The 27645-nt window shown below is 38.6% G+C and overlaps 1 protein-coding gene across 1 annotated transcript; it reads left to right on the top strand.

The window, feature by feature from the left end:
* The first annotated feature begins 44 nt into the window (after nt 1-44).
* Nucleotides 45-25897, top strand: DYNC1LI2 (dynein cytoplasmic 1 light intermediate chain 2). The gene is made up of 13 exons (XM_065733147.1): nt 45-166; nt 875-948; nt 1354-1470; nt 7361-7591; nt 11922-12088; nt 12390-12483; nt 12888-13023; nt 13692-13803; nt 14575-14634; nt 15417-15458; nt 15843-15960; nt 18572-18688; nt 24026-25897. The coding sequence occupies exons 1-13, from the start codon at nt 72-74 to the stop codon at nt 24130-24132; spliced, it is 1470 nt and encodes a 489-aa protein (XP_065589219.1). The 5' UTR covers nt 45-71; the 3' UTR covers nt 24133-25897.
* The last annotated feature ends 1748 nt before the right edge of the window (nt 25898-27645 follow it).

Genomic DNA, 27645 nt, shown 5'->3' with positions numbered 1-27645 from the left:
GGCGGGCGGGCCGGGGCGAGGGCGGAGCGGGGTCCTCAGTGAGGTCACTCTTTGTGGTGGCTGTTGGCAAGATGGCGCCGGTGCTGGTGGAGAAGAAGCTGCTGGGGCCGGACGGGCCCGGCGGCGCCGATCTCCCCAGCGAGGAGGAGGAAGGGCAGAACCTGTGGTGAGTGGCCGGGGCCGTGGGGACGCGCCTTCCGCGGCCGTGGCGGGCCGGGCCGAGGGGTGGGCGGCTGCTGCTGGGCGCACCCGCGCCTGTCACGGCGGGGCCGCCTGCCTCGCGGGGCCGCCTCGGCTCACCCGCGGCGTTAGGAGCCGCGGGCCTCGGCGGGGCAGGGCCGTGGGGCTGACGGCAGCGAGGAGCGGGTGGGGCGCGGGCAGCGTCGGCCCGCGGGGAGCACCGCGGGCGGGGTGAGGCCGCGGCGCTGGGAGGGGAGCGCGGCGTGCGGGGCCGGTGCGGCTATTACCTCCCAGGAGCCGGCGGGATGGGGTCTGGGAGGCCGCAGCCTTGTTTGCAGGCACTTCTCTCTCGAAAATAGCAGTAACGGAAGAAAAATGTGCGAGTGAAATATAGTAATAGATTGTGGGAAGAGTTAGTCATCCATTGGAAAGTCATTCTTTGCAGCGACGTGACCGTTGCTAAGGGAGAAAAACTTCGCTGCATGCTCTAGGGATTGTCAAAGCTCTCCTCACAAAGGTGACTTATTTCTGGAAACATTAAAAAGGGAAATGAACTGAAATTCTTACCTGTGTCGTACGTGGTTTGTGAGCAGGGTGAGTGTAACTCAGCCCGTGTGTGTCTGCCCAGCTCGGGGCGCTGTCAGCAGCAGCAGTGTTGGTGCTGTCGGCCTGACTGCGCCTTCTGCCTTTCCAGGTCCTCAATACTGAGCGAAGTTTCCACGCGGTCAAGATCTAAACTGCCCTCTGGCAAAAATATCCTTGTTTTTGGTAAGTAGCAGATGCAGGAATGAGGCCTGTCTGCTTCCTGTTGAAGCAAAGCACATTTAGAACAATGATGTGAACACACTGACGCATCACTTGGATAAAATTAGCTCCTGTAACGTGATCTGGGGTATTCTTTTCTCTAGGCTGGCAGTTTTACTTTCTCTTTGTTTTATGCTGTTAAGCTCATAAAGTGTATTTAGATAAATGGGAGGTAACGATGGATGGTGAAGTGCTTCTTTCTTATTGTTGTGGTATAAACCATTGGATTCAGCTGGAATACTTGGAAAAAAACCCAGCAAGTATAGGCCAAAAATACACAAGATGACTTCTCATTTCCAGGTGTATTTTGAGATTCTGTTCAAGTTAATTCTGAAACTGTCTTTCTTTCCTATCAAAACTTACTGGCAGGTGATGATGGCTCAGGTAAAACCACACTAATGGCTAAAATACAGGGAGCAGAACATGGCAAAAAAGGAAGAGGACTGGAATACTTATATCTAAATATTCACGATGAAGACAGAGATGGTAAGGTCATTTTACATGTAATCTGTTTACTGTAATTAAGAAGCAGTGTTGTGTTGTATGTTTCATGAGGTACAATGATTTCTTAAATGAAGGGCATTTTATGTTCAGATTTGGTCTATCTCTTGCCAGTTTTACAGCTTCACCTGTGAATGAGGTGGAAGTGCACCTGACCTATTGATGTAGCTCAGGATCCAGTTAATTTCAAGGTAGATAAGTCTGCTGGTATTGAGTGACAAGCAGATGTATTGCCATTTGGTAGAACTGCCTTATAATTGCAGAAAGGTAATGATACATATCAAAATTTAATAAGGATTTTGGATCAAAATTTAATATGTATTTTGGGGTTTGAAGTATTCTTGGTTTCTTGAGCAGTGTGTGGAATTTTGGTGAACTGTAGCTGAGTAATTTTGTTAGAGTTGAATGAGTAAGGAGCAGAATGTGAAGTCAGAACTGGTATTTCCATTTCACAAATTGTAGCTTGTCTCTTTGTCCCTTTTTATTGCTGTTGGTGATGATGATAGCTCTTTTTTTTTTTTTGTGTTTGGGAGGCAAGAGACTGGTATAATGGTGAGAATGCTGTTAATGTCATTTCATCTGTTCTGCTGAAAGTTAGAGACAGGAAGAGATGAAGAGTGAGCTCGTTACCCTTGCTCCTGAATCTACCTGTCTTCTTTGGACAAACTACTGGACCTCTTTCTGTTAGTTAGTTTCCCCCAAAACTGGGAATGGTGGTTTTCCTGTTCATTACCTTCTGAGTTTACAGTTGGGAAGAAGGAAGCAACAATGGTGGTTTAACTGTTCCTGAAAAGAACATGAACTGGGAAGATCCTATTGTGGTATTTTGGAATTGAAAATGTTCTGAAGGTTTGCATGAGTTATTAAGTACCATATGTGTCTGGTTGTTATGGAGATTGGTCCTGTGCTCATGTGGTAATAAACTGTCTTTAGATACTGGGTTCAGTGCAGCTAATGTGTGAGCACATTGCCCGTGTCATCGGTGGCTGCCTAATCTTACAGTTCCTAAAAATCTTCTGTGGTGTAATTTTCTGTGTTGAAGCCATCCCTTACTGCTTGAGGTTCTCATCATGTGTGCTTTCTCATTGTGCATAATCTTCAGTACTGCATAAATACATCAGAGTGAAAAACCTTAGGGCTGTTCAGATGCTGCGTGATGCCAAGCTTAGGGCAGCTACGAAGGAGATGGTATTATAAGCAGACAGATGTTGGATGTGGCCTTCTTTCTGATGCACTTAAGCTTCAAGTATGTCCCTACTGTGGAAATATTTTGGGGCTATTCCTGAGTATCTGAAAGTGATAAGTATTAGTGGTGGCTAGGAGAAGCTTGTCAGAAGAACTCTGTCAGTGGTGCAGCGGAAAAAAATGAGACCTTTTTGACTAGCTGACTCAGCTGGATAATTCAGGTCTTCATGCATCCCTTTAATAGATATGTTAGGATCTAATAATATCCATGTCTTTCCTATTTGTCTTGTTAGTGTCATCAGCAAGCTAAATAAATAGCAAAGTGGGTCAGGACCTCCTAACAGACGAAGTTAACACTTTGACTTCTCCAGGACATGCTTTGTTTTGTTTTTAACTCTTGGTATGCTTTAGGTGTGTATCTATTAGGGAAACAAAATGTTTATAAATGTTCCATAGTTTTTGAAGCTGTGAAAGAAACAGGAGAGAGGCGGTCAGGAGCTTACTGTCATATACTCATTTTTGGGGCATCTGCTTTTTATTGTACTGTGGTCTACCTGAGACCAGCAAACCACATGGATTTATTTCCAGAGGTGTCAAGTCAACACTGATAACTGGAGCTCTACATCAGGATGAAGGTCTTGTCAGCTCCTTTTCCAGATGCTAGGAGACTTCTTTGCTCTAAGACCTTTTTTCTTTTCATGAGAGTCTATTGCTTCCATGGAAAATATTTTCATCATAGTGCTGAGTCATTATCTACTTCCTACCTCTCTTTGCAAGTCTCAAGAAGATCTGTGTTGCTTCTTGTTTCCATGTCCTGCTCCCTTTCCTGTCTTACTTCTTAAAGTAAGGACTCTTCTATCTGATTCCTCCTGTCTTTGAAGGAGAGTCACTTTGCTGCTTGTTGAGTGACCACGGGTGCATGATTTAGCTTACTTTTGTCTGTTCACCTAATGGAAGTTAAACAGATGCATATGAATTTTTTTGAGCACCTCTATGCTTAATATAGCTGCCCAGTGACTTGTTTGTTTTCATTGTTACTGCCTAGTTCTTGGCAGTGGCAGATACCTCGCTTGGATGACAAAATACATGTCACCACTGGTTCTGTTTCTGTCAGGAATTAGACAGTTGATGTAACATGTGCTGCTCTGGTCCCTAGGCCTTGGGATAACTTAGAGTTTCAGTACTGGACCTTTTCTGCCTGAAAAATTTTCTCCCTAGGGTACTGTCCCAAATTCTGCCTTGGCTAAGGCATTTGATCACGTAGTGTCTTGGGATGCCTAACCAGCTGTACTGAGAGAGAGAGGTTCTCCTAAGGTACCATATATCCCTTGAGCATATGGCTTCTGTGTACATGACACCTCAGTTCATCTGGATGGAAGTACTTACAGCCTTATCTGTAGAGCTATCTCAGAATATTTAACAGCCTTGAGCTCAGGCCATAGAGTCCTCTGTTAGTGGCTTTTCCCAGAGATGTAAGTTTGAATTTTTTGGCTTTGTGTTGAACAGGTGTCTTTGTGTCTGTGCTGTTTGTCTGCTTCTCAGAGCTGTCTTAATTGGTAGGATGTAGATAGAGGTTCTGCATAATTTTATAACAGGATTTATTTCTGGAGTAGCTTTTGGAGTCTCACTGTGATGGGTCACAGTTGAAGAGAGGATGTGCAGAAGGTCAGTGAAGTAAACTGTATCAGCTGTTCAGGTGGCTGGCTTTGTAGCAATACTTTATGGGTTAGCAGGCAATTATAAATACTGTGGAGATCTTTCAGTTGGTCTTCAGATTACCCCTGCAATACAGTTGGCTCTGACTGTGCCAAACGTGCAAGTGAGGTGCAGTCATTCATACTTGTAAGAAAATCATGTCATCTGTTTTTTGCCTCAGGTTTGGACTGGCCTCAGTCATACTATGTGCACGTTCCAGTTGAACTGGTTATTGCAGTGTGAGCCAAGGGCTGCTGGTACACTGGTTTCCAGTGGGAATTTTTTTTGTCACCGTCTTTAATTCTATTGAAAGTTTTCTTCTATGGCTTTGATGAAGGATATCTAATTACCACTGATACATTTTGAATAATGGAAATGCCATTTCAGTTCACAGAGTTAAGCTTCTGAAGTAAAATTCATCAAAGATGGAAAACCCTTTTTGAGGCTTAAGGATAAGGTATTGGCAGGATTTGGAAATGTAATCTTAGCAGTGATTGTAATAGTCTTTAGTTAGTAACACCTGTTACTCCAGCAGGATCTAGTTAGTAATTGTTTGCTCTGTGTTGGCATCTCATGTTGTAGCTGTGCTGAAAGGTCCAGTTAACATTCACATCGTATGACTAATGGGGAGCTTGACGTGGTGCTGACTAAGTTGAATTTGCCTTCAAGTCATTGCCAAATTGTAAACAAGCAGTGATTTAGGTGTGTTTCATATTCATATTGAATGAAAATCTCCAGCTATACCTAATGGTTGACTTTTTACTGTAAGAAGGGAGGAAAAGCTTTCACCTGTTATTTTTACATGGTGTTATCTTAAAATAAATAAATATGTAAAAAAGGCAAGAAACCAAATTCACAATTACATTGCCCTAATATGGGGGTTTGGCTTCCAGTCTTGGCAGGTTGATTTCATCTGAGTGACAGTTCCACTGTGCATTCTAGTTTCAGTAGATCTCTAGATGTTATTTATGAACTAAACCCATAAATAGGACAACGGTGTTTAGTAAATGAAATCTTTCTAACCTTTATTTATTGGCATGAAAAAGTGACTGCAGATCAGTTAAATTTTCGTACCTGCTAAGATGTGGAAGTCATTTTTGTGATTGCAACAGTCACCACAGGAGAATGTGTTGAAGTGCTAATGAGAGTTGTAACTTTTTGTAGCTTATAGGTAGACTTAAGTTAGTTTCCTAAAGGTTTCATGATCGTTTTGAGAGGACATTGTGATATTCACTGTCTGTTAAGAACCTCTAACTTACAGAAATCTCATGGGGTTGTTATCAACTGCAGACTTCTGCCTCTGGGAATGTGCAAAGGGATGCATGGGTAAGAGAATCCTGTGCAGAAGTTTCGTGTACTGTTGTATCTGTGATGACATTTTCCAAACTTCTACCAGACTTTCCCTCAGAGGCCTTCCAATAGCTTTCAGTTCAGCATCCAGCTCTGTGACAGTTCTCGTGGTACCAGGGAGTATGGGGGAGGAGGGAAGGGAACAATAATTGATGAGTGGTGTTCTTCTTAAATACACAATAATTATTTTTAACTGTCACTGCAAAAGGCAGTTCTGAAGTGTCCAATTAGCAGTAAGATCTTTAATTGAGAAGTGTAGCTGCTGGCCTGTTTGTATGATGGCTGATGATTGAACGCCCTGTGACACCCTAGCAACACCTAAGGAAGAGGATAACAGATGCTGAAGGAAGACTGCCTGTGTGCAGCATCTTGATGTAATCTGTCTGTAATTTGGACGATTCTGTAATGTTATTCAAGGCCTAATTAGCAAGGGATGTATGTATATCTCTGTGCTCTTTTCTCCTTCCAGTTTCTTCAGTCAAGTTTTTGCCTTTTTTAGAGCCAACATTTTTTGATCCTAATGGGTTTTTTTCCTTGAAGTTCTGACAGATGCAGAGCTGGATTTATTTTCTGCAGCTGAAAGATTTGGAACACATGTCAAGGAAATGCAGGGACAACTGATTATAAAGCTCAGTAGCAGTTGGGAAATTGGGTGCTCTGCAGGGATTGGCTTGCAGACCAAGTACATGTATTTCATAATTCAGCTCTCATCTGTAATGCTTGTGGAGACCCTCTGGACATCTGGAACAGAATGGAGAACGCTTTGAAAGAGATACTACAAAGAGTCTCCTAGATACAACAAAGGGACTTTTATCTTTCCTAGTGGAGGTGTCTGAGGATCATGTAATGTGGTTAGATTTGGTTGTCCAGAGTGCTTAGTGCGTCACTCCTGGATGATGCTGCATTTGCAGTTCTTGTTGAAGTCCATGTTTGAGGCAAAACGCTTGCTGCCTGTTCCAGATGATTATTTCCCCTTGCATTTCAACAAACATTGTTTAGTCACTATCCAGATTCCATGGGGAGAAACACAAACCTCACATACCAGGTCTTTTGTCCTGTACTAACTCTACGAAGAGACTATAAGTAGAAGCCAGTATTAAGTCACTGTGAATTAAGGGCAGATAGCTTTAAAGTTTGGTACGTTTTACCTTTATCCTGTGTTTGGCTCCTCCTACTCCTGCACTAGAAACCTAAGCTGCTTACTGCTTGTATCTTGTTTGCAGCTTATTTCTGTTGTGAGATGTCATTGGTATGTTAAAGCAGTGTCTGAGGGACACTTAAGGCTTTCTGACTGCACGCAGCTGTGCCCAGCCCCTTCAGAACTTGGTGCTAGATTACTTGCCATATACATATTCAAATTGAGAAGTGCCATGTGATATCTAAAAACTGTTGTGTTACCTGTCAATAATGAAAGCCAGGGAGCTGAAATTACGTGTTAGGTAAAAAGATGCTGAATCAACAGTCCTGTTCAAATGGAAGCATCTACCAATTAATTTAGGCATTTGTATGTGCACTGTGTGAAGCTGACAGGATCTTCTGGTAGCTGGGCTCTGTTTTGACACTGAAGAAGTCCTCTGTTTACTCCTAGGCTAGTGAAGCAGCAGGCTGACATCCTTTGAGCTACAACTGTGCTTCTTCTTTTCAGATCATACTCGCTGTAATGTTTGGATTCTGGATGGAGACTTATACCACAAAGGGCTGCTCAAGTTTGCAGTTTCTGCCGAATCCCTCCAAGACACCATTGTAGTCTTTGTTGCGGATATGTCTAGACCTTGGACTGTTATGGAGTCTTTACAGAAATGGGCCAGTGTCTTGCAAGAACATATTGATAAGCTGAAAATTCCTCCAGAAGAGATGAGAGACATGGAACAGAAGTGTAAGTCTTTGTGCATCCCAACATTATTGCTTTTTTTTTTTTAACCTGTCTTTTGCCACTTTCTTTGATAATTATAAACTTATTCGGATTACTGTTCTGATAATAACTTGGATAACAATTGCTTTGAAGTTACAATCACAGTGATGATTCATAGACTGTTAGGCTTTAAAAGAACTCTTGCAGTTTTGTTGTACTAGCAAAATTTCAGGTGAATTCTCTTAAGTTCCTTGCAATATTGAGATTTTGATAGTTTCTTTTTTTTTTTTAAAGACCTTTTCTTAAAAAGTCCATTATACATAATCATGTTTTGAAAAACAGTGTCACAATTCAGCAGCAAAGTGAGCTGTTTGCTTTCCTGTGGTATCTAAGTCAGGTTCCATTCCCTACTGTGTTTCCAGTATGTTTTTCGTGTTTGCCTGTCATGAGCCTCAGACCGTGGTCCTGGTACATCTCACTCTGGTTGTTCTTACCCTGTGACTTTAGGAATGTTGTATAAATTTAGTTTTCTTCCCTGGCGTAACTGTGGCAGGAAGGAATCTGGCTTCCTGCAGCCTCTTTTAAAATAATGTGGAGTGTTTTTTTCTGTATTCATATTGAATTACTCCAAAAAGAAACTCCTTTGGTGGAAAAGACCTTAGCAACATGCTCCTTTTCAGCTGAAGTATAGGTGGATACCTATCCTGGGTGGGCGCTGCTTTCTGTTGTTGGTTTGTTTATTTGCAGGGCTGGTTGCTGGCTGTACTGATGTGTTTAATAAGCCTGGGCAAATTCTGTCTCATAGCTTCCTTAAGTTCACTTTAGGGAGCAGCGTAATCTGTTTGGCATGTGGGCATTCAGATGTATTTCTATAGCTGATCTCCTTTCTGAATGTTAAATACTGCTTTTGCAAGAGGCCTGTGACTTCTCTGTACTGGTTAAAGCAGATACTTGCTGATGGAAGCCATCTGCAGTTTAATCATCAGATTATATTGAAAAAAAAAAAAGGGAAAAAGCATTATTTTTGGGGAGGAGTAGTAGATGGAAACATGGTTTGATTTCAGAATACTGCTATTAACCTGATTTGTGTTTTTGGAAGTACACCAAATCTTGTGGCAGTCAGAATAAACGTGGAATTGGTAGCGTTTTTAAAGCTGACTTTCCAACAGAAAAGTGTGTTCAGCCTTCACTAAGAGCACGCTGTGTGGAGGAGCCAGTTGCAGTCGTGGTACAGCTTTAGTGCTGAGTGTCAGGAACTGAGAAGACATTCCAGGGGTACTGCCGTGAGCATTTATAACTGGAGGTACCTTAGAAATTCCTGGCGTATCTTGCTTTTTGAGAGAGTCAAGGGAAAAGGAAAATGTGTGATGAGCTGCGCTTGTAGGGCTCTGCTGCCATCGTGTGGGTGAGCGGTGAACTTCGGTCCGTTAGGAACACGCAGGTAAAACGTGGCCTCCATTCATTGTCGCTGCCGGGCATCGCTCCTGCTGCTTCTCGCAGTCACTGTGGAGGATAGTTGTCTGCTCTCATATGTGTCTTTTAAGTTTCTGTATAGACTGTCCCTGCTGCCAAATTTCTGCTCAAAACTTTGGCTGCCATAACAGCGAAGTATACCCAAGAAATGGATATCATAGTTCTGGCCGTATTCTGAAGCATAACTGCTTTGAAAATAAAAAGCACGTGTGTCTGAAGTTTGCTTTGTGACTGTTCCATCAAAAAGGCAATGCCTGCAAAGTTTCACTTGCTGAAGTTTCATAGAGCAGGTGCAGAGAGCTCCTAAATTCATGCCAGTAAAGCCCCACTGCAGCATACTGCCTCATGGAGGTACGTGTTTCCTGATTTCAGCTTATCTGACTGTGTGCCCTTATGCTTGCTTCTAGACTTGAAGTGGGGCCCGTGGATGAAGCTCTGGCTGCAGTGCTTTTGCTAGCTGTCAGCTTGGCTGCTCCAGTTCTTGTCCGCTCTGGGGAAATGTTTTCTAGTATCTGTTTGAACTGTTGCTGTTTTTTTTTTTTTTTCATTACAAGGATCTTACTGCTTGTTTCCAGAACAAAAATGTTTTTAGCTCACCATTTTTGAATTAAATTGAAATATAGACTGCCTGTCTTTGCTTTCAAGGTTTTTATGGTCTTTCTTCACCTGCCTTTTTTGTTTGCTGTTTGAGATACTGACTCCAGGCTCTGCTGGGTGGATTATGCCAGGCTCCATCTGGCACAGAGAAGGCCTTCCCTTTGTGTTCAACAGCTTCCACAATGGGAGGCAGGACACATGTAGGGAAGCAACAGACTGCCTTGAAAACAGCTGAAATGTTCAGAATATACCAGGAGTGTGATTTGTGTGTGCTCAGTCCTCTTACTGAGCTGCTCCTGCTCACTCAGCCAGTCTGGATTTCAACAAGCAGTGTCAGTTTGTGTATTCTAACTTCATACTTAAACTATGATTTGTCAGAATTACTACAACAAGACATGAAGTTAGTTGTGATGCACTTGTGATACAGGTTTACTTAAATTCTGCATGGTAGTGGGGGTTGAAGGGGAGCCTTGACAAACTGCTCCAGAGCCTGTTACTCACTGTTGTTCAAACTGCTCACAGCAGGACACAGAAGCAGGTGCTTCTTCTGCTCAAGATCCAAATGTTGGAGCTTCTCAGTACAGCTTTCACGTGCTTTTATCCATAATTACTAGTTCAGCAATACCTTTGCTAACTGGATCTGTGTTCTGTAGCCTTTCTCAGTGCTAGCCCCGGGTTAATAGCAGGCTGTGTGCAGGACTGACAATGGGCAGCAGCAGTGGGTTGTGCAGTGCTCACTCTGTGTCAAAGGGTTCCTCCCTGGTGCTCGGGTCAGGCAGTGAGCTGCTGCCTCCCTGTGTGTGGGGTACAACGGAATTTCTGCTTCCAGCTGCAGAATGTGAGGCAGTACCGACCAAGGGCATCTCCCTGAAAACGTTTTGAGTTCTTCTCCACCAGAAGGCACTGCCTCCCCAGGTTTAAAAGTCACTGGATTCGTTTTTATTACTAAAAAAACAAATTCCTTGGTTCTTGGGAGATTCTTATGTTTGAAACTGTAGTGATCCATGTTTGTGCATTTGTTCTTCTAACTTTGCTCTGAACTAGAGCTCTTGTTTTTCACAAGAATGACAGACTTTCGTTTCTTATGAAGATTGCCATTTGTGCAGCTTTGGGCAGAATTATTTCTCTGATTTGTTCATTCTTCCACATCTCGTTCTGCCACAGAAGTATTTCCTATTTTGAAAAGGTACAGTGACTTCATTTTGTAAGCTCTCTATTACAAACTTTGCTGAGTTTTTACCACTTCCTAAACCTCAGAAGTATCAGATGGCCATGTCACGTGGCTGCGTGTGCTGAACAACAGGCTCTTTGTGAACGTGCTGACCATTCAGCCTTGTGGAAGAGTTTTCCTTAGTGTATGCACAATCTGCTCTCACTGTGGATCTGAGGACTGTGTGTGCAATAAGGGCACCTTCATGGGAGCACATGCTGGAGCTGCAGGCCCTGGTGGAGGAGTGGTTGTCCAGGGGTGGTGGACTGGGCTGTGGCACACAAGGAGCTGCCACCCAGCTTGGTAAAGGAATGTGTGGGTCCCACTTTGCTTCTGTAATGGTGCTGATACTATTTTTAGATGCTTCAGTGTTTGATAGTGTTTAATATTAGTGGAACATGCTGCCCTGCCATAACATGGAAAGGGAGAACGCATCTCACTTTCTGCAGGCTCAGTTGTAGTTTTGCAGAATAGAACTGAGTCTCTTTCAGTAACATTTAGGTATCCTTGAGTCTGCAGTATATATATGCTCTATATATGCAGTATATGCTTTATATTTATAGCATTTGACTCCTGTAACAGAAATGTAGAGTAACAGGAACTTAAGTAATGGACTATAAGTTTACTATTGTAAGAGTGGCTGTTTCAGCTTAGTACTTTCTGTGTCCATTTACATTTTTACCATGTTTTTGTTGCAAGACCAGATATAAATTGGACCAAATGTAGACTAAGTTGTGAAACTAAATCTACGTTTTCTGTTGGCAGCTCCACTGTAATGAAATGGGTTGAACTGAGGAATGTCCATTTGTGTAACCAGTGTTGCTGGTTTATAGTAACTCCAAATTGTACTTGATTTAGCTTGCTATAAATTTTTGGAGAGGAGAGTTGCGTTTGAAGAGGCAACAAAGTTTGAAGTTGCATTTTATTCTTGTGGAATGCTCATTTTGAAGAAAAACAAAAAAAAGGAGATTTCAAGTTAGTCACTGATAAAAATCTTTAGCTCACATTACTTCTGGTCTGAAAAGAGCAGCTAATTCCTTTGTTTTGTCTCATGAATATCTCTTATTTTTGTAGTTATAAAGGAATTTCAAGAGTATGTAGAACCTGAAGAAGGCTACCAAGGGTCACCCCAGAGAAGGGGCCCTTCTTCTGGCCAAGAGGATGAAAGTGTTTCTTTGCCACTTGGAGAAAATGTGCTGACACACAACCTTGGTATTCCTGTGCTGGTAGTTTGTACAAAAGTGAGTTTCTAGTTCTGTTTGCTGCTGTGGAAACATTTAATCACTTTTATAATGTGTGATTATACAGCTATGCACAATTTATTCTGGAGTAATAATAAAAGGATTTCTTTTAAAAGTAAGCTTCATCATCAATGTCAATTTTTAATTTTGCAGAAGGGCAATAATATGCTGATCACTTTATATTTTTATATATTGGTGGCATTTTAAAACCAGAGGCTTAGATTAAGTGTGGTGTTTGTAATACTAAGGGATTCAATGACTGATTTTTTTTTCTGGTTTTGTTTTTCTCCTGTTCTTCCAGTGTGATGCAGTGAGTGTACTAGAGAAGGAGCATGATTACAGGGAGGAACACTTTGACTTCATTCAGTCACACATTCGTAGATTCTGCTTACAGTGTATCCTTTCCTGCTCTGAAGAGATTTACTGAAATCTGGAAGCAAGGAAATAATGTTTTATTTTTGAATTATGCATAAAGTTAATCTGAGGAATTGCACGTTGAAGTTGTATTTAGCTATTTGTTAAGTAGCATTTCTTGTTTTGAAGGTGTTTAAAAATGTATACGACATGCAGTTTTTTAAAGTTAAGTGACTGAGAGGTGCTTAATTTTTATGTCAGTAACAGTTTCATGAGTCCTTTGTTTTCCTTCCTTTCTCTTCCTAAATGCTGTGTGGTGATAGCTTTTGTCTTTAATTCTCGAGCATGGATCTAATAGATATGTGACCACAACACTCCTGTTTTGAAATAACTAATGTAATTTAAAAATTATATCATACATATTTTTCCTTAAGTAAGTAATCAGACGGAGCTGCCTTGATCTATACGTCAGTTAAGGAGGAAAAGAACCTTGATCTGTTGTATAAGTACATTGTACATAAAACATACGGTTTTCAGTTTACCACGCCTGCCTTAGTGGTGGAAAAGGATGCAGTTTTTATGTAAGTCAGTTGTACAAAGCAGCCTGAAAGCCTGTTGCTTCTATTAAATGTGAGATGTTATGTACACAAAGATGGAGGATCTACATCAATTATTTTAGTGTATCCTACTGCTATGTTGGAAGTGTATATAAAATACTATAATAATAATATATAAAAGTATATAAAATACTATAATAAATTTAACAGGAAAAAAAGGAAATAATGCTAACTTTAAATAAATACTTTATACAAGTACTTTTTTTTTAATGAAAATGATGTCATATTGCAAAACTAGTCTTTGAAAATAGTACTTAAAGAAATAAATGAGACTTGAGGGTTGCTCTCTTTCATCATTTTTTTATATCTGTGAAATACTTTTAGATATCTCTTCTAATTATATGTTCTGAGTATTGTTTTTAAACTAAAATGACTCTAATTAAAGCTTTTGAGGGACTTCAGCACATACCTGATGTGCTTTCAGCAAGTAGGAAACATCTTTTAAAAGTGCCACTTTTGGAGTGCTTTGATTTTGTTACTTCAGATAAAAGATATCTGGAGTATATTGGCTGTTCTGAAAAGAACAATAAGTAAACTGGAATGGTTTGTGTCATTTTTTCAGAACAAGTGGTCTCTGTATCTGTAATTTCTGTGGCTCAAAAGACAAAGCTTTCCTTCAATTCTTTTCATAGACCTGCTGGTTGGGACAATGAAAAGAAAATTGCAATTTTGCATGAAAACTTCACAACAGTGAAACCAGATGATGCATATGAGGACTTCATTGTAAAACCTCCTGTACGAAAGGTAAGGAGGAGTAAATTCTTCCCCCTCTGACAAAGAAGTACAGTTTACTTGAATGGTTGCTAACAGCAGTGTTGAAAACCTTCAAATCTAAATACTTTTTTTCTGTGTCCAGTTGCCTAAATCATCAGGCGTTTATTTTCCACTGATTTAAGATATTAATACAAAGAAATCATTCACCCTAGTGAGTTGAAGGCAGTGCAAAATCATCCATTTCATGTGAACCTTTTGGGAATTGCAGTGTGAAAATTCATTTTGAAAGCTGAGAATGGTATTGTAAGAGTTGAACAATTTCACAAGTGCTTTTGAGGCAATTATGAAAGAAACAGGCCTCGGTAAAGAAGAAAGTATGTTACTGTATCACTGACAATAATGCTAACTGTTCTTGGGACTGCATCAGCTGTCAAAATTGCTTCAGGGTCAGTGTAATGATTTTGGGTGCTGTGGATTGAATCTGAGGTTCTACAGAGTAAGATAATAAAACAGGTATTTGAAGATATGTTGATGAGATTGAAAAGTAAACTTAATAAGTAGCCATATTTGTCTTTTTCAAGTACTCCTCTTTTGAGGGGAATTTCCACAGGCTAGCTTCCTTGCTAGATGACTATGTTTACTTAAAATATTTTTTAATCGCAGCTTCTTCTATATTACTTCAGTGTGTGAAATAAGTTAAATTCTTTTAAGTAACTGTGCTGAACTTTTGCCTCCTTTTCTTTGCTTTTGACCACGAAGACAAAAAAAGTCAATTTCTATTTTTAATTTTTTTTTCAACAGTTAGTCCATGATAAAGAGCTGGCAGCAGAAGACGAGCAAGTGTTTCTTATGAAACAGCAGGTAAAAAAACAAAGCCCTATTTAATAAGATTTTGCTTTAAGCTCTCCATTGTTATTTGCCTCCAGTTTTCCTTTCCTCATACACTTTACAAGATAATGACTTCTTACCTTTGCAATTTCAAGTGTATTTGTGAGCTAAGACTTGCATATATTTTTACACGCAAGTAGAGAATATGGCCACTGATCTTGGTAAATTTGAAGGAAAATATTCTGAAAACAAAACAAAAAAACATTCAAAAGGAGAAGAATAAGATTTTTTGAAATTTCACAACGTACATAGGTTGATCTTTAAAAGAACAAGTACTTTTAAAACTTCCTAGCTTTGCTGTTTTCTTACACCTAAAGGCTTGAAAGACATCAGGATGTCAAATTTAGCCATGCTTTGTCTTGATATTTTCCTTTGTTTATTACAACTGCTCTGTGTCATGGTTTTATGATTTTTATGTATTGGTATTCCACATGTAGAGTTATTTAAAAGAAAGCTAATAGATGTTTTCTGTGTAGTTGATTGTAAGTATCGTAAAGGTTACACAGACTTGAGTGTCTATGGTTCTGATTTATGGTTCTGAAATGTCTGTTTAAGACAAAGGACAGAAGGAAATTTATTTGTATTAGCTGTCTCCTAGTCATAAAGTTTGGAAGTATATAAATATTGAAGAGGAATTCTATAAATAGCAGAAAAGTGAATGATGAAATGAACTAATGGTTAGTGAGCTTCACTGTATTTTATTCCTTTATAGTTCCTGAAATATATTTAACATTCTTTATCTGCTCTTTTTGCAGTCATTCCTTGCCAAACAGCCAGCAACGCCTACAAGAGCATCAGTAAGTAGATCCAAGAGAAGAGTAGGAGGTGTTTTGTTTCTTTCTAGGGAAAAGAGAAAGATTCTAAGCTGTGGAGGTTCATGTTATAAAAGTGAAATACGTGATCTTTCCAAACTTCAGAAAATTGTGAAATATGTGATAATATTTTAATAATGTCTGATGATTATTGAACTGAAAATTTCATACACTGATTCATTCTTTCTCTTAGTAGAAGCACAGACCCAAAATAACCTGTGTTGAATTTGTTTATTTATCTCCTCTGGTGTATAGAGTACAGTGCCAATATGAAAGTTTTTTTTTAATATTGCATTTAGTTTATGTAAACAGTTCATTTAATTTCTTCTCTGATCTGTGTGATACAGATTTTTTTTTTTTTTTTTTAAGGAATCTCCTGCAAGAGGACCTGCAGGATCCCCTAGAACTCAAGGCAGAGCCGGTCCTGCCAATGTACCTAGTGCCTCACCAATAACATCAGTTAAGAAACCCGATCCAAATATTAAAAGTAAGAATTAGCATCTTACTTTTTTTTAATGTTTTGTTTCCCTTTCGGAAAAAAATGTTTTTAAAAACGAAAGATCTTGGAATTTATTCATTAGTAGTATAGGGCAAGTTTAATAACAAGAATGAATTTATGCCATCGATCCAGATTTTTGTGTTTGATTTTGTCATTTGTATGACTTGAAGTAGAGTTCTGTTATTGCCAAGCAGTTAGGCAGTGTTCATATACATTCTTTGTGTTGCCTAAGTACATTTTTTTATGCATTGGTTGAATTATCAGAGTGGAGACTGGTTTAAAATCCATACAGTTTTATACTTACTATAATTTATTCTGGAATCCCCAATGACCCTTGTACTTCTACTAAATCTTCTCAAGAATGTAATTTTCTCTTGTACCTCAAATAACTTGGAAATGATAGCTCTTCCCCTCCTTCAGTCCTAAGGCGTGTCTCCACATTGTTGACTGACTTCTTTTCTCCCAAGATGGAATCCACATTATTGCATGGTTTCTATCCTCTCTAATATTAAGAAAGTAGAAAGAACATTTTTCTTAAAAATATTTTTAATTACTCATTAAGTAATATAATTCACTTATGATGGGTAAAATATTCCCGAAGTTCTAGATAGTGTCTTATTGCTAGATAAGGAAGTTCTGATTTATGCAGAGTAGCGTGGTATGAAAGATTGCTCTAGGACTTCTGTGTAGTTTATTTCTAATAGACTTAGAAATCTTTAAGTTGTATGTAGGTAATACTGCTTTTAGAAGGAAAAAAAGCCCACAAAACATTCTCACAAGAGCATTGATGTGGAGTTATTTCTGACTTTGCCATCGAATGCAAAGAACTAGTGTCTTTTCAACAAGGGAGAAGACCGGGGGTGAGGATGGATTAAGAGATAGGATCATTTCTATAAGCAAGAAGCAGTGCATAGCCAACAGCACTCTAGGAGTGGTTAAGGTATCATGGGGATAGGATTCCTGAAGCCTAGTTAGTAGTTTAACCTCGGGGCTTTGTTGCAGGTACCATCTTTATTGGCAGTTTTCCAGAGTTTCAGATCACATGAGCAGGTCACAGATTGCTGACATGCTGGTTTGTAGAGTTATTTTAATAGTTCAGTGCAACGATGGGGAAAATGCAAAACTTCAAGTCTTAAAAGGCAAAGTAAAGTTTGTAAGGAATCGAACTTTTCCATGTGAAAGTTGCCTTTTTGGTTTCTTCCCAGTATAGATCAGGTTTCCTGCCTAGGCTACATCTTCCATAAGTTATTGTCTGCCCTATAGGTATCTCTGTAGGTCAAAGTAAGTTCAGACATAATCTAAAGAGAAGACATGACCAATTGTCGCTGCATCAATGGACAAGGGAAGAGCCACTGATATCACCTGTCTTGACTTCAGTAATGCCTTTGATGTGATAGCCCACAACATCCTTCTCTCCAAATTGGAAAGATGCAGTTTTGGTGGGTGGACTGTTCAATGGATGAAGAACTGGCTGCAGAATCGAGTCCAGAGGGTGATGGTCAATGGCTCAATGTCTGGATGGAGTTCGGTGATGAGTGGTGTCCCCCAGGGGTCGGTGCTGGGGCCAATACTCTTTAATATCTTCATCAGTTACAGTGATAGTGGGGTTGAGTGCACCTTCAGCAAGTTTGCAGATGACAACAAGCTGTGGGGTGCAGTTGATGCCATCCAGAGGGACCTAGACAGGCTTGAGCGGTGGGCCCAGGTGAACCTCATGAGGTTCAGTAAATCCAAATGCAAGATCTTTCACCTGGATTGAGGCAACCTCCATTAGCAATACAAGCTGGGGGATTAAAAGATTGAGTGCAGCCTTGCTGAAAAAGACCTAGGGGTACTGATGGATGGAAAGCTGGACATGAGTCAGCAATGTGCTCTGGAAAACAGAAAACCAACTGAATCCTAGGCTGCATCAGAAGTAGTGTGGCCAGGTCGAGGGAGGTGCTGCTGCCCCTCTGTTCTGTGCTGGTGAGGCCTCATCTGGAGTATTGCATCCAGATGTGGAGGAGTCAGTACAGAAGGGGCATGGACTTAATAGAAGCACATCCAAAGAAGAGCCACAAAAAATGTTCCATGGAATGGAGCACCTCTTCTATAAAGACAGACTGAGAAAGCTGGGTCTCTTTAGCCTAGAGAAGGCAGCGAGGTGACCTGATAGTGGCCTTTCATTATCTAAAGGGAAGCTACAGGAAAGAAGGGGGCAGACTCTTTAGCAGGGTCTGAGGTGATAGAATGAGGGGAAGTGGTTTCAAGCTCAGGGAGAGTAGGTTTGGGTTAGATATAAGGAAAAAATCTTCTACAGTGAGGGTGTTGAGGCACTGGGACAGGTTGCCTAGTGATGTGATTGCTAACTCATCCCTGGGCAAGCTGACCTAGCTGTGATGTACATTACAGGGGAGTTGGACTAGATGGCCTTCAGAGGTCCCTTCCAACTCTAAGGATTCTGTGATTCTTTTTTATAACTCTGTTCTATATTTGAGTTTTATTTCCTTTTTTGGTAAATGCTATCTTTGTATGGGAAAAAATAAGCTCACCAGTAGCAACTACTGTATAAATATTCAAATATATTTAGTCTGTTTTTTTGTATGTTTGTTTTGTTCAGATAATGCTGCGAGTGAAGGTGTCTTGGCTAGTTTCTTTAACAGTCTCTTGAGCAAAAAGACTGGCTCTCCTGGGAGTCCTGGTGCTGGAGGAGTGCAAAGTGCAGCCAAGAAATCAGGTACTGCAGTTGTTACTGCATATTTGAAATATTTTATTTGACACACATCAGCCTAAATGTTTGTGTCTTTCAGGCTGTCAGTGAAGTGGCAGATCTTGACAGATGACGCACTGCCAGAATGTGCACTTGAAGTTCTCTTAAAGAACTATATTACTGCAACTTTGTGTCTCAGGGCTTCTATTAAACTTGTTATACTCAATTCTCTGATAGAAATGGTGCTGCTAGGATGTAAATAACATTTCATTCTTGACTGTATTTAGAAAGTGCTAATCTTTTACATTAGAGTTCCTTGCCTTCCTGACACTTTACTACTTGACAGAAGAGCATTTCATTGGGTTTAGGATGTAGTTTCCAATTGAATTACTGAAATCTCTACATCATTTAGGTTTAAATGAATTACGTAGTACAACAGCTTGAAGTTATTATCTCATTATTATTACTTCGTTATGGTTCAACACAACTGACAACTGATCGAGTGGATTTTTCTGTGTGTGTGCCTATAACTACATTATATGAGTTATTTATTAAGGAGCAATTACACTATTTTAGATGAAAATAAAGCAAACCAGTAGAATATTATCTATACAAAATCAAGCATTATAAAGTGCATGATTGTTTGAGCCATTCTTAGAAATTCACTTCTTTGCTGATTGCTTAATGTTCATTTTCAGTATTGGCATTCCCATCACACTGTACACTCAAGAGCCTTCCTTACTTCTAGAACTATTTCACTACTGAATTATTGCTGGATACTCTACTTCTAATCCTGGATATGTGAATTCATTTGGAATTTAATTGCTAAAACCACAATTTATGGTAATGCTTAGAGGAGAGTGTAAAACCCAAACATTCTGAACTGGAAATTAAAAAAAAAAAAAAAGAGGTATGATACCAGACATTGATGATATAGCTATTAAAAGAACAAGAGGAATAATTGGAGCATGTGTATTTGAACTGAGACTATTTCTAGATAAGTAAAACGAAGTCTGTATGTTCAGTTATTTATTTACTTAATGGGAAGAGTTTTACATGACACTTCCTAATCTGAAGTCTTCACAATGGCTAGAATTTGACTGCTAGGAAGTTGGTGTTTTGTGGGTATGATTTTTTGTGGTGGTTTTTTTTTTCCCAACATCTGCTATGGATTCTGTAAATCTCCTAATTAGATCTCCTTATTAAATTTATTCATTACTGTCAAAATAAAAGGATTTTTGTATTATATATCCTCATTTCATTTACATTACATAATTTTATCTACACTACAAAATACTATGTTTTGTCCTATAACAGAGTTCTGTCTCCCATTAAACACTGCTCATCCAGTTCAGCATTGTGATTACTTACTGCAATGTCAGCGTATCTTTTTTTATAGAAGTAAGACTTGAGATAATTTTTAGAGGCTATTTCATTAATGTTCTTTATGCAAAGTGGAGTCAGTTTTGGAGTCCCTGAGTGATGTTTAAAAAATAATAAGACAACGAAAGATAAAAGAAACCAAAACAAACAAACAAAAAAAACAACAAACAAACAAAAAAACACCAGAAAAACCAAAACTTTTGAGACAGATGCATTGTCATCTTTCCAGGAAGTCTATTCCAGAACGTAATTTGTTATTTTTTTACTGACTGTAGTTGGTATATCTCTGTTCCAGTACTATTCATCGTTTTCAGGAGAGATGGAGTGTATCCTGTCTTTCTTTAGAGTGATCTTCTGCATATTTAAATGCTTCTGGGCCTTTTCTTGTGATTCTTGTCCAGACTGCAGAAATACACTTGGCAGCCTTTCCTCGTAGGGCGTATCGATGACTCTGATAATTCTTACTGTTATACTGTGTGCTTTGACTGCCTGTTCAGATGACCTTTTTCTTTTGGTGCTCAGACGTGAATGCAGTACTTCAGTCAAGCCTTTGTCAGCCTCAAGTAGAAATTACTTAATCTGTGTTACAGATTGTGTTCCTGTTTATCCATCACAGCATGATGCTAGGGTTCTTTTTTTTTTTTGTCCGTGTGATCTTGATCAAGATTTGTTAGAGCAGTACAGACAGTTTAATGCAATTTCCGCCTCCTACTAGGATGTTTTGTAGTCTTTATTAAATTACCTGGATATTTCCAAAGCCAGTGTTTTTTTGTTTTATTATTATTTTGCGTGCTGTTTTTTGACCATTTATATAAATAACTTTTTACCTCTAATTCTGTTGTTCAAAATCCTTTGTGGCTTCTTAGAGAATGTAACCTGCATATCTGGTAACTTCAGCAATTGGACAGGGTAGATTGCTGTTCTTAAATATTGACTCGTAATATGGATAATTAATGGGTAATTTTATGAATTAGAGTTTATTCATTTTTTTCTGAAAAATCAAGACTGTTTGTTCTAGTTTATATGAAGGTTATGTGAGATGTGATATCGACCGCTTCTCCCTTCTCCACAGGACCCGTTATCCTATCATAGAGAGAAATTTGGTTGGCTTGACACAGCTTATTGGTAACAGATCCATGTAACTGTGCTGCTAGGCTGTTGGTAAACATCTAAACCATCATTGCATTTTATGGAAAAATACTAGAGTAAAAACTAACTAGTTTTTAATGAGCTTTACTCTTTCATCTTTCAGTCATCTAGAACATCATGTGCCTTCAGGAGTTCTCAGAGATGACTAGTTGCTTTTTTTTTTTTTGTCAGTATTAACTTCTAATTTAAATAATTACTCTCATGAAACATCTAGAGACAGCAGTCACACACCCTTTCTTAACTTTTTTTGTTTTATTAGACTAAATTAGATGAGTTGTTTTCTAGCCTTCTGATAAAAGCTGAGCTGTTTTCTCTGCTAGTTTCTTCTTTGTTACTTGCCATCATTGGCTTTTCTTGAACATGAGTGATTAGAACTGTGTGCAGCACTCCAGATACATCTCATTGTAGTGCCTGCAACAGCACTTCTCTTTCTTTGGTGGAAATACCCCTCCTGAGTGATCTCAAGATTGCAGTTGACTTTTCTTGGCTGCATCAAGTTGGTAGCTCACACTCGTCCCCTCACGTTCGGAACAGAACTGTCGGCTTTCAGTCACAAGAGAATATGCCTGTTCCTTGTCAGCTGCTGTTCTCACATCTTATACTCAACCAGTGTATGATTAAACTTTCCTGATAAGGTAAGAAGGACACTTAATGCCGATGTCTGAAAAGCTCTTGTTGAGTTTATAAAGGCAGCTGGTTACTTGCTCTTTTGTGGAAGGGTTGAGGAGAGTATCTTAAAATGACTTGTGGGGTTAGAAAGACTGAATTAAGGCAGCCTCTTCCATGTGAATAACTGTGCTAAAATAATATCTGTAAGGATTTTAAGTATCTAATCTAAACTATTCTAGGAGCCCTACATTTTCAGCAGGTTGCCAGTAAAAAATATTTAGCTTTTAAGAGATTGTCTGTTTCTCCCACAGTAGTAAATATCCTGTGGTTGAAAATGGTTATAGGTTGAGGGAGACGTTATGGATCTCAGCATACTGATCAGTCTGATTGATTGATTTGTCCCATGTCTTACTTGAGAGAACACTCTGATCTGGGTAGACTCATCTTGTTTGTTTCTATATTGTGCAATTTTTCACTTGTCCTATTTGCCTTAATGCTGCTGTACTCTTTTTCCAACTGTAGACCTTGACTCTTAAGAAAGCTTCAAATGATGGATTCTATGATGAACTTTTTATTTCATTACATGCCTGCAGATATAAAAGATTAATTTCATTTCTATTCATGACGAGATCCTTTTACTTTTTAACATTTGACTTTACCCTTCCAGATGAAGAACTAGAGTTCCCAGCTCTCACTAATCTGGAAAGAAGAACGCATGTAGTTGTACAGCACACACTTAATTGACTAAGGCCACTATTGTCCTTGACGATATTCTTGTAGAGGAACTGAAAGCAAATATCAATTTAGTTTACAACAGAGGGGAAATTTTAATTTTCTTCATAACAACACTTTTGTTACTTCTCACTTGTAGAGTGATCATCTCTGATAGTGGTAGTGAGGAGTATGTAAAACTAGGTATCCTTCAGTAGTTTGACAGTGTTTTTCACCTGTGATATGAGGTAGTCGTAAGAGACAACTGTAATGATATGGTTCATTTGTTAAATAAAAAACCACCATGGTTTAAGTTTAGACATACTTTTGCTCAAGTATTTTTTATTTATTTAAACCAGAATGCCCTTAGTCTGCAAGGGAAATTTTTTTTGTATTGTAAATCATAAATTTATTACATTTTTTTATTTTTTAAATTTTTGTTTAAATAATGATGTTTTGAATAAATGCTATTGAGAATCCTGTGGCTTATGATCAGTGTTTAAATCTAAAACCTAAGCAGTGATTAAAAGTAGCCTTTTAACTTAGTCTTTGTACTTTGGAAAAAAACACTTAAATCTCCAACAGTCAAATCTTGCCTTCCTAATGTTTTCAGCATGTACCCTGGAAAAAATCCACCTAATATTTCACACACATTTGAACTGGAAAACAGATGCTTGTTAAATTCTTTGGCTGTGTAAGGAAGCTGTACATGGTTATATAATCTATTTTTTGTCTAAAAATATAGCTTTTTAATCTTAAATGCTTGTACGCTATGAGCTTTAGAATATATTTCAATGACTAATTCATCTGTGAGTTTAAAATTTTCAGAATGAGGGAATTAAACTGTAGTTTGGTGGGAGAATTGTTAAAAAGTTTTGAATCTAATATAAAAATGTATGATACGCTGCTCCACGAAATGCTTCAGTGTGTCTGTTTTCAATTGAAGAAGTCCTTTGAAATGATGGCTCTGAGATATTAAATGAATACACAGTTCATGTCCCCTTTCTTAAGGGAAGCATTGTCTGCAGACATAAAAGAGTTAGATGTTTAATATTAAAATGCATCAGGAATAAGTGTGACCAAACAAATGTGATTTTTCCTGCAGGTGTCCTACATACTTGGGAGAGCTTGTGGTTAAAATCTTTGTTGAAATAACCTCCTTGCTATACATACTAGTATGAGAATTGTGTATAATTAATTTTTATAGAAAATCCTTAGTGTGGTTGTTTTTGAGATACCAGTTCCTTTAGTGTATGTTGCAGATATTTCCATGCTTTATAATTCTGTGTAGTTCAGCATGTTGATTTTTTGTGGTGAGTTGAATCTTAGGTCAGCCTTTTTGCAGGTGTTACCTTGTATTTACTCAGGCCCTATGTTCTTGGGGAGGTGATGAAATATGAAGCAATTAAATAATACATTGACGTAAAAATGATTTTCTGGATGCATGTACTCAATCAGTTAAAATATTTTCTGGAAGGTAGATTGTTTTAACCTTGTCCTTTTTCTTTTTAGGACAAAAAACAGTTTTGACAAATGTTCAAGAGGAATTGGATAGGATGACTCGCAAGCCAGACTCTATGGTAACAACAGGCTCTCCTCCAACAGAGAATGAAGCTTGATAGCGCTTAAAAATACATAAATAAATGACCAAATAACTATGTATATTGATCTGATAAGACCAGGAATTTTCTGCTATGGCAGATGCTATCAGTTTTCTTGGGGCAGGGGAAATGAGCTTACTATGTCATTGCCTTGTCCCAGTATAAAGTGCACATTCAGGAAGTTTGCATATAAAATCCCTCTGTATAAGATAACCATTTAGAGTTTATGTAGGGCAGTCCTTTTGGTTTTCAAGGTAAGCAGGTGCAGCTGCGTTTCCTGTTGTGAAGAGCACAGAGAAGCAAGATGCAGAATTATTACTAGAATACTACTTCTGCCTGCACGTAAGGCAGGAAAGAAATGAAATCCTCTTCCAGAATTATTGGAATTGGCTACTTGTATGTTTGCAAATGCGTTGAATACTTGGAAAGGTGGTGGTGGTGTAACAGAACATAAATTAGGTGAAAGAAGCCTAGGTAGGGGATGGAGCCCTAAAAGGGGAAGCAGTTTTAACTCAGTAAGAAACTAGAATGTTGGATTGACTGGAGAGGAGCGATGTTGTTAAATCCTGTGTTTTGCATAGGGTAAATAATCACTGTTTTAAAAAGACTACTTTATATTGGAGAATTCCAGGCCAAACACTAAGCATCGTGGGAATTTATTCTTGTTATAAATCTTGTTTTAGTTTAGAAGGAAAAAAAGTCTTAAGTGTGGATGCCCTTTCTGGTGTAGCTGACAAAGGGAGAAACTTAAACTTGTTTAGATCCAAGTGCCTGGCACAATGTGTGATGTGTCTTTAGAAGGTGCTTGAATTTATTGTGCACTGTAGTACAAACAGTCACTGTTTGGTTTTGTTTTAAAATCAGTAGTTTGGCAATTTGTATTTAATTTTAAGTCCTGTTTTCTGATAGCTTCTGCCTTTTTTTATGCCGAGAGGCTAGCCTATGAAGAATGGTTGGTGACGTATCGTTTTCCCATAATGAAATGTGCTACAGAACACTTCTCAGTATTTTTATTTCTTACTTTTTGTAACTAAATATTAGCTACCAGGCTAAAACTGATTCCTGCCTTATACCTGTGGAAGTTTTTAAAAAACTTTCAAGGCCCTTTTTCCAACCACATCTGCTGCAGGTGCAGCCAACTCCAATTCTGAAGGTAACCTAAAAAGTACGAATGTGTACGTGATGAACATAGTCAATAACTTGTTTTGTATTTTTTTTTCTTAATGTAGCATTTCATTTGGAAAGATGGGTTGTGGTTGTCCCCGCTACTGTGACGGAGTTCTGTCCGTGGTCACATAAAACCATCCTTCTGTAAAAACAAAACTGCTATGGTTACTGAAAAGGCACTTTTGATTTTTATATACGGTATGCTTCTTTTACATGTACACACTACCATAAATTAAAAAATGCCAAGCATATTCTGTGCTCTTAATGCTGAAGGGAAAAACCACAGTTTGAATTACGCAGAGTTTACTTTTTGTTGATATAAACTTGTTGTACTAAATCCAGTGTCTGGATATAACTTCCCTAATATATACTGTTACTTAAATATACGGAATTAGATTGACCACTAACACAGTACTGGATGTTAACTTCAAATCCTGTGTAACATCAAGAGGCTGTCCTTCATGTAAGTCTGTCTAAACATTATCTAGGAAGCTAAGAGTATTTACTTGCCACTTTGACAACTGTCAATGTAAGCATGTTATTTGTGCCAGTTTTGTTGAATTCTTTTTTTTTTTTTTTTAACTTTTTAAAATAAAGGGTATGACCTGAAGTTACACAGTTGTCTGGTTAACAGACTATGACTGTGGATAGCTGATGGGTATGTGGAGGTACTTCCTGGTGTAATGGGTGCCAGTTGCAAGTTTCCACACCAGAAGTAATTACACTCTGTCCTTCTGACACTAAGAATTGAGTCTGGAGACTGAAACATCAAAGGCATGGCAGGAAAATTGGATAAGTGTATGATTGTAATGGGATAGAGTTCGAAAACCTCAGTCCAGAATTGTGTTTTAGCCATCTAACCTGATAAGCACTTTCTCTAGCAATATAGCTAAAACTTACAATTGAAGTACTTTCCAGTTTTATAAAAGTGTTAAGTATACTAAAATTGTTCAAAACTGATAATGTATAGTAACTTATCAGCTTTGCAGAAAGATGCTTCTGACAAAACAGAAACAGATTTCCAGTTTCTAATTGCAAGTGAATGCTCCTAGTTTATCAAAAGAGTTGCAAGTAATGTAGCATCCTGTGGCTGCCAGAGTCTGCCAGCTTTGGTGAGCTGCACTGTTGTTCTTCTGGTGTCTTCAAGCATTGGAACCAAAGGCCAATTGCAAACAGCCTTTACATTTTCAAGTGAAACTTCATTTTATTTGCAGATACACTTGTATGGTAGACTGTTTAAACTATTATATGACTGTATTTATATGCATTATGATGACTGCATCTACTATTCATTGTTAAACTAAGAAAACAAAAAATGAAATTATTCAACTTGAAGCAAGTATAAAAGTTTAAAGATTGGCCCTCCATAAAAATGCTGTGGTTATGCTGCTTGATTTTAAGTTTGCACTTTTTTTATTGGCATTTAAAAAAACTGTTTAAACTGAATTTCGTATTTTATTTAATTTAACTGCATTGAAAGTGACTGCTCTGTACATCATGAACTTAACAATATACATGCTGTAAATGAAAGTTCACTGTCCTGTATACTAAGGGATTTTTTTTTTTTTTGGGGGGGGGGGGGGGGGTGGAGGAAAGTGGAGTGGGGTAGGGTGATGGTTTTATTTTCATTTTCTTCCAGCTTACAATTAGGACTGCAAATGTATGAGACAAACCTTAGTCCAGTTGTATGGCTTTAACCAGGTGCAGTATGCAGTCATGTGGAATCTTGCTTTCTAGTGCTGGCAAAATAAGGACATCTTTAATTACTGGCTTCAATAAACACGAATCCAGACTGCTCTATGCTGTGATGTTTATTATTATTTTTTTTTCATTTGTAAGACCACCCTTCTAGGGCTGCTTCTGTGAGAGCAGAACATCAGTGAGTTCAGTGGACAAGAGAATTAAGTTGGCTCGTACTGTTGTATACAGGGTGGAAAGCTAGTCACTTGGATGGTGTAAAAGTCTCCTCACTGCTAATAGCAGAAGTAAGTTTTTTTTCTCTTTGGTATGTGGAACTTTCTTGTTTATTTGTGACTTGAGCTGGATGCCTTTCTGTTCTCCTGCATAGCCTGAAGTTCTAGTTCATTAATGTTTGTGAGTCATTTCTGTTACAGAAACCAACTGAGCTTTTGATTTCTAAAATAGTAGTTCGTGCTGAAGTGAATCTTCATGAAGCCACATAGTAAATATAATTGCAGAGTTACCATAATGCTGTTTCTTTAAATGAGTTCATTAATATACAGTAAAGTCCATTTAAAATGCAAAATGTTCAAGACAAGATTTAGAAAATTAGAAAACAATTTAGAAAATTTTTGAATATACGATGAGAAGTGTATTTGGAGGCAAAACTAAATGAAAGTTCCA

This window comes from Cyrtonyx montezumae, unplaced genomic scaffold, assembly GCF_038088225.1.
Source record: "Cyrtonyx montezumae isolate F1298 unplaced genomic scaffold, pur_monq_1.0 scaffold_17, whole genome shotgun sequence".
Taxonomy (NCBI): Eukaryota; Metazoa; Chordata; class Aves; order Galliformes; family Odontophoridae; genus Cyrtonyx; species Cyrtonyx montezumae.
The sequence above is the reverse complement of the archived record's forward strand: the minus strand, read 5'-3'. Positions and strand labels throughout refer to the sequence as shown.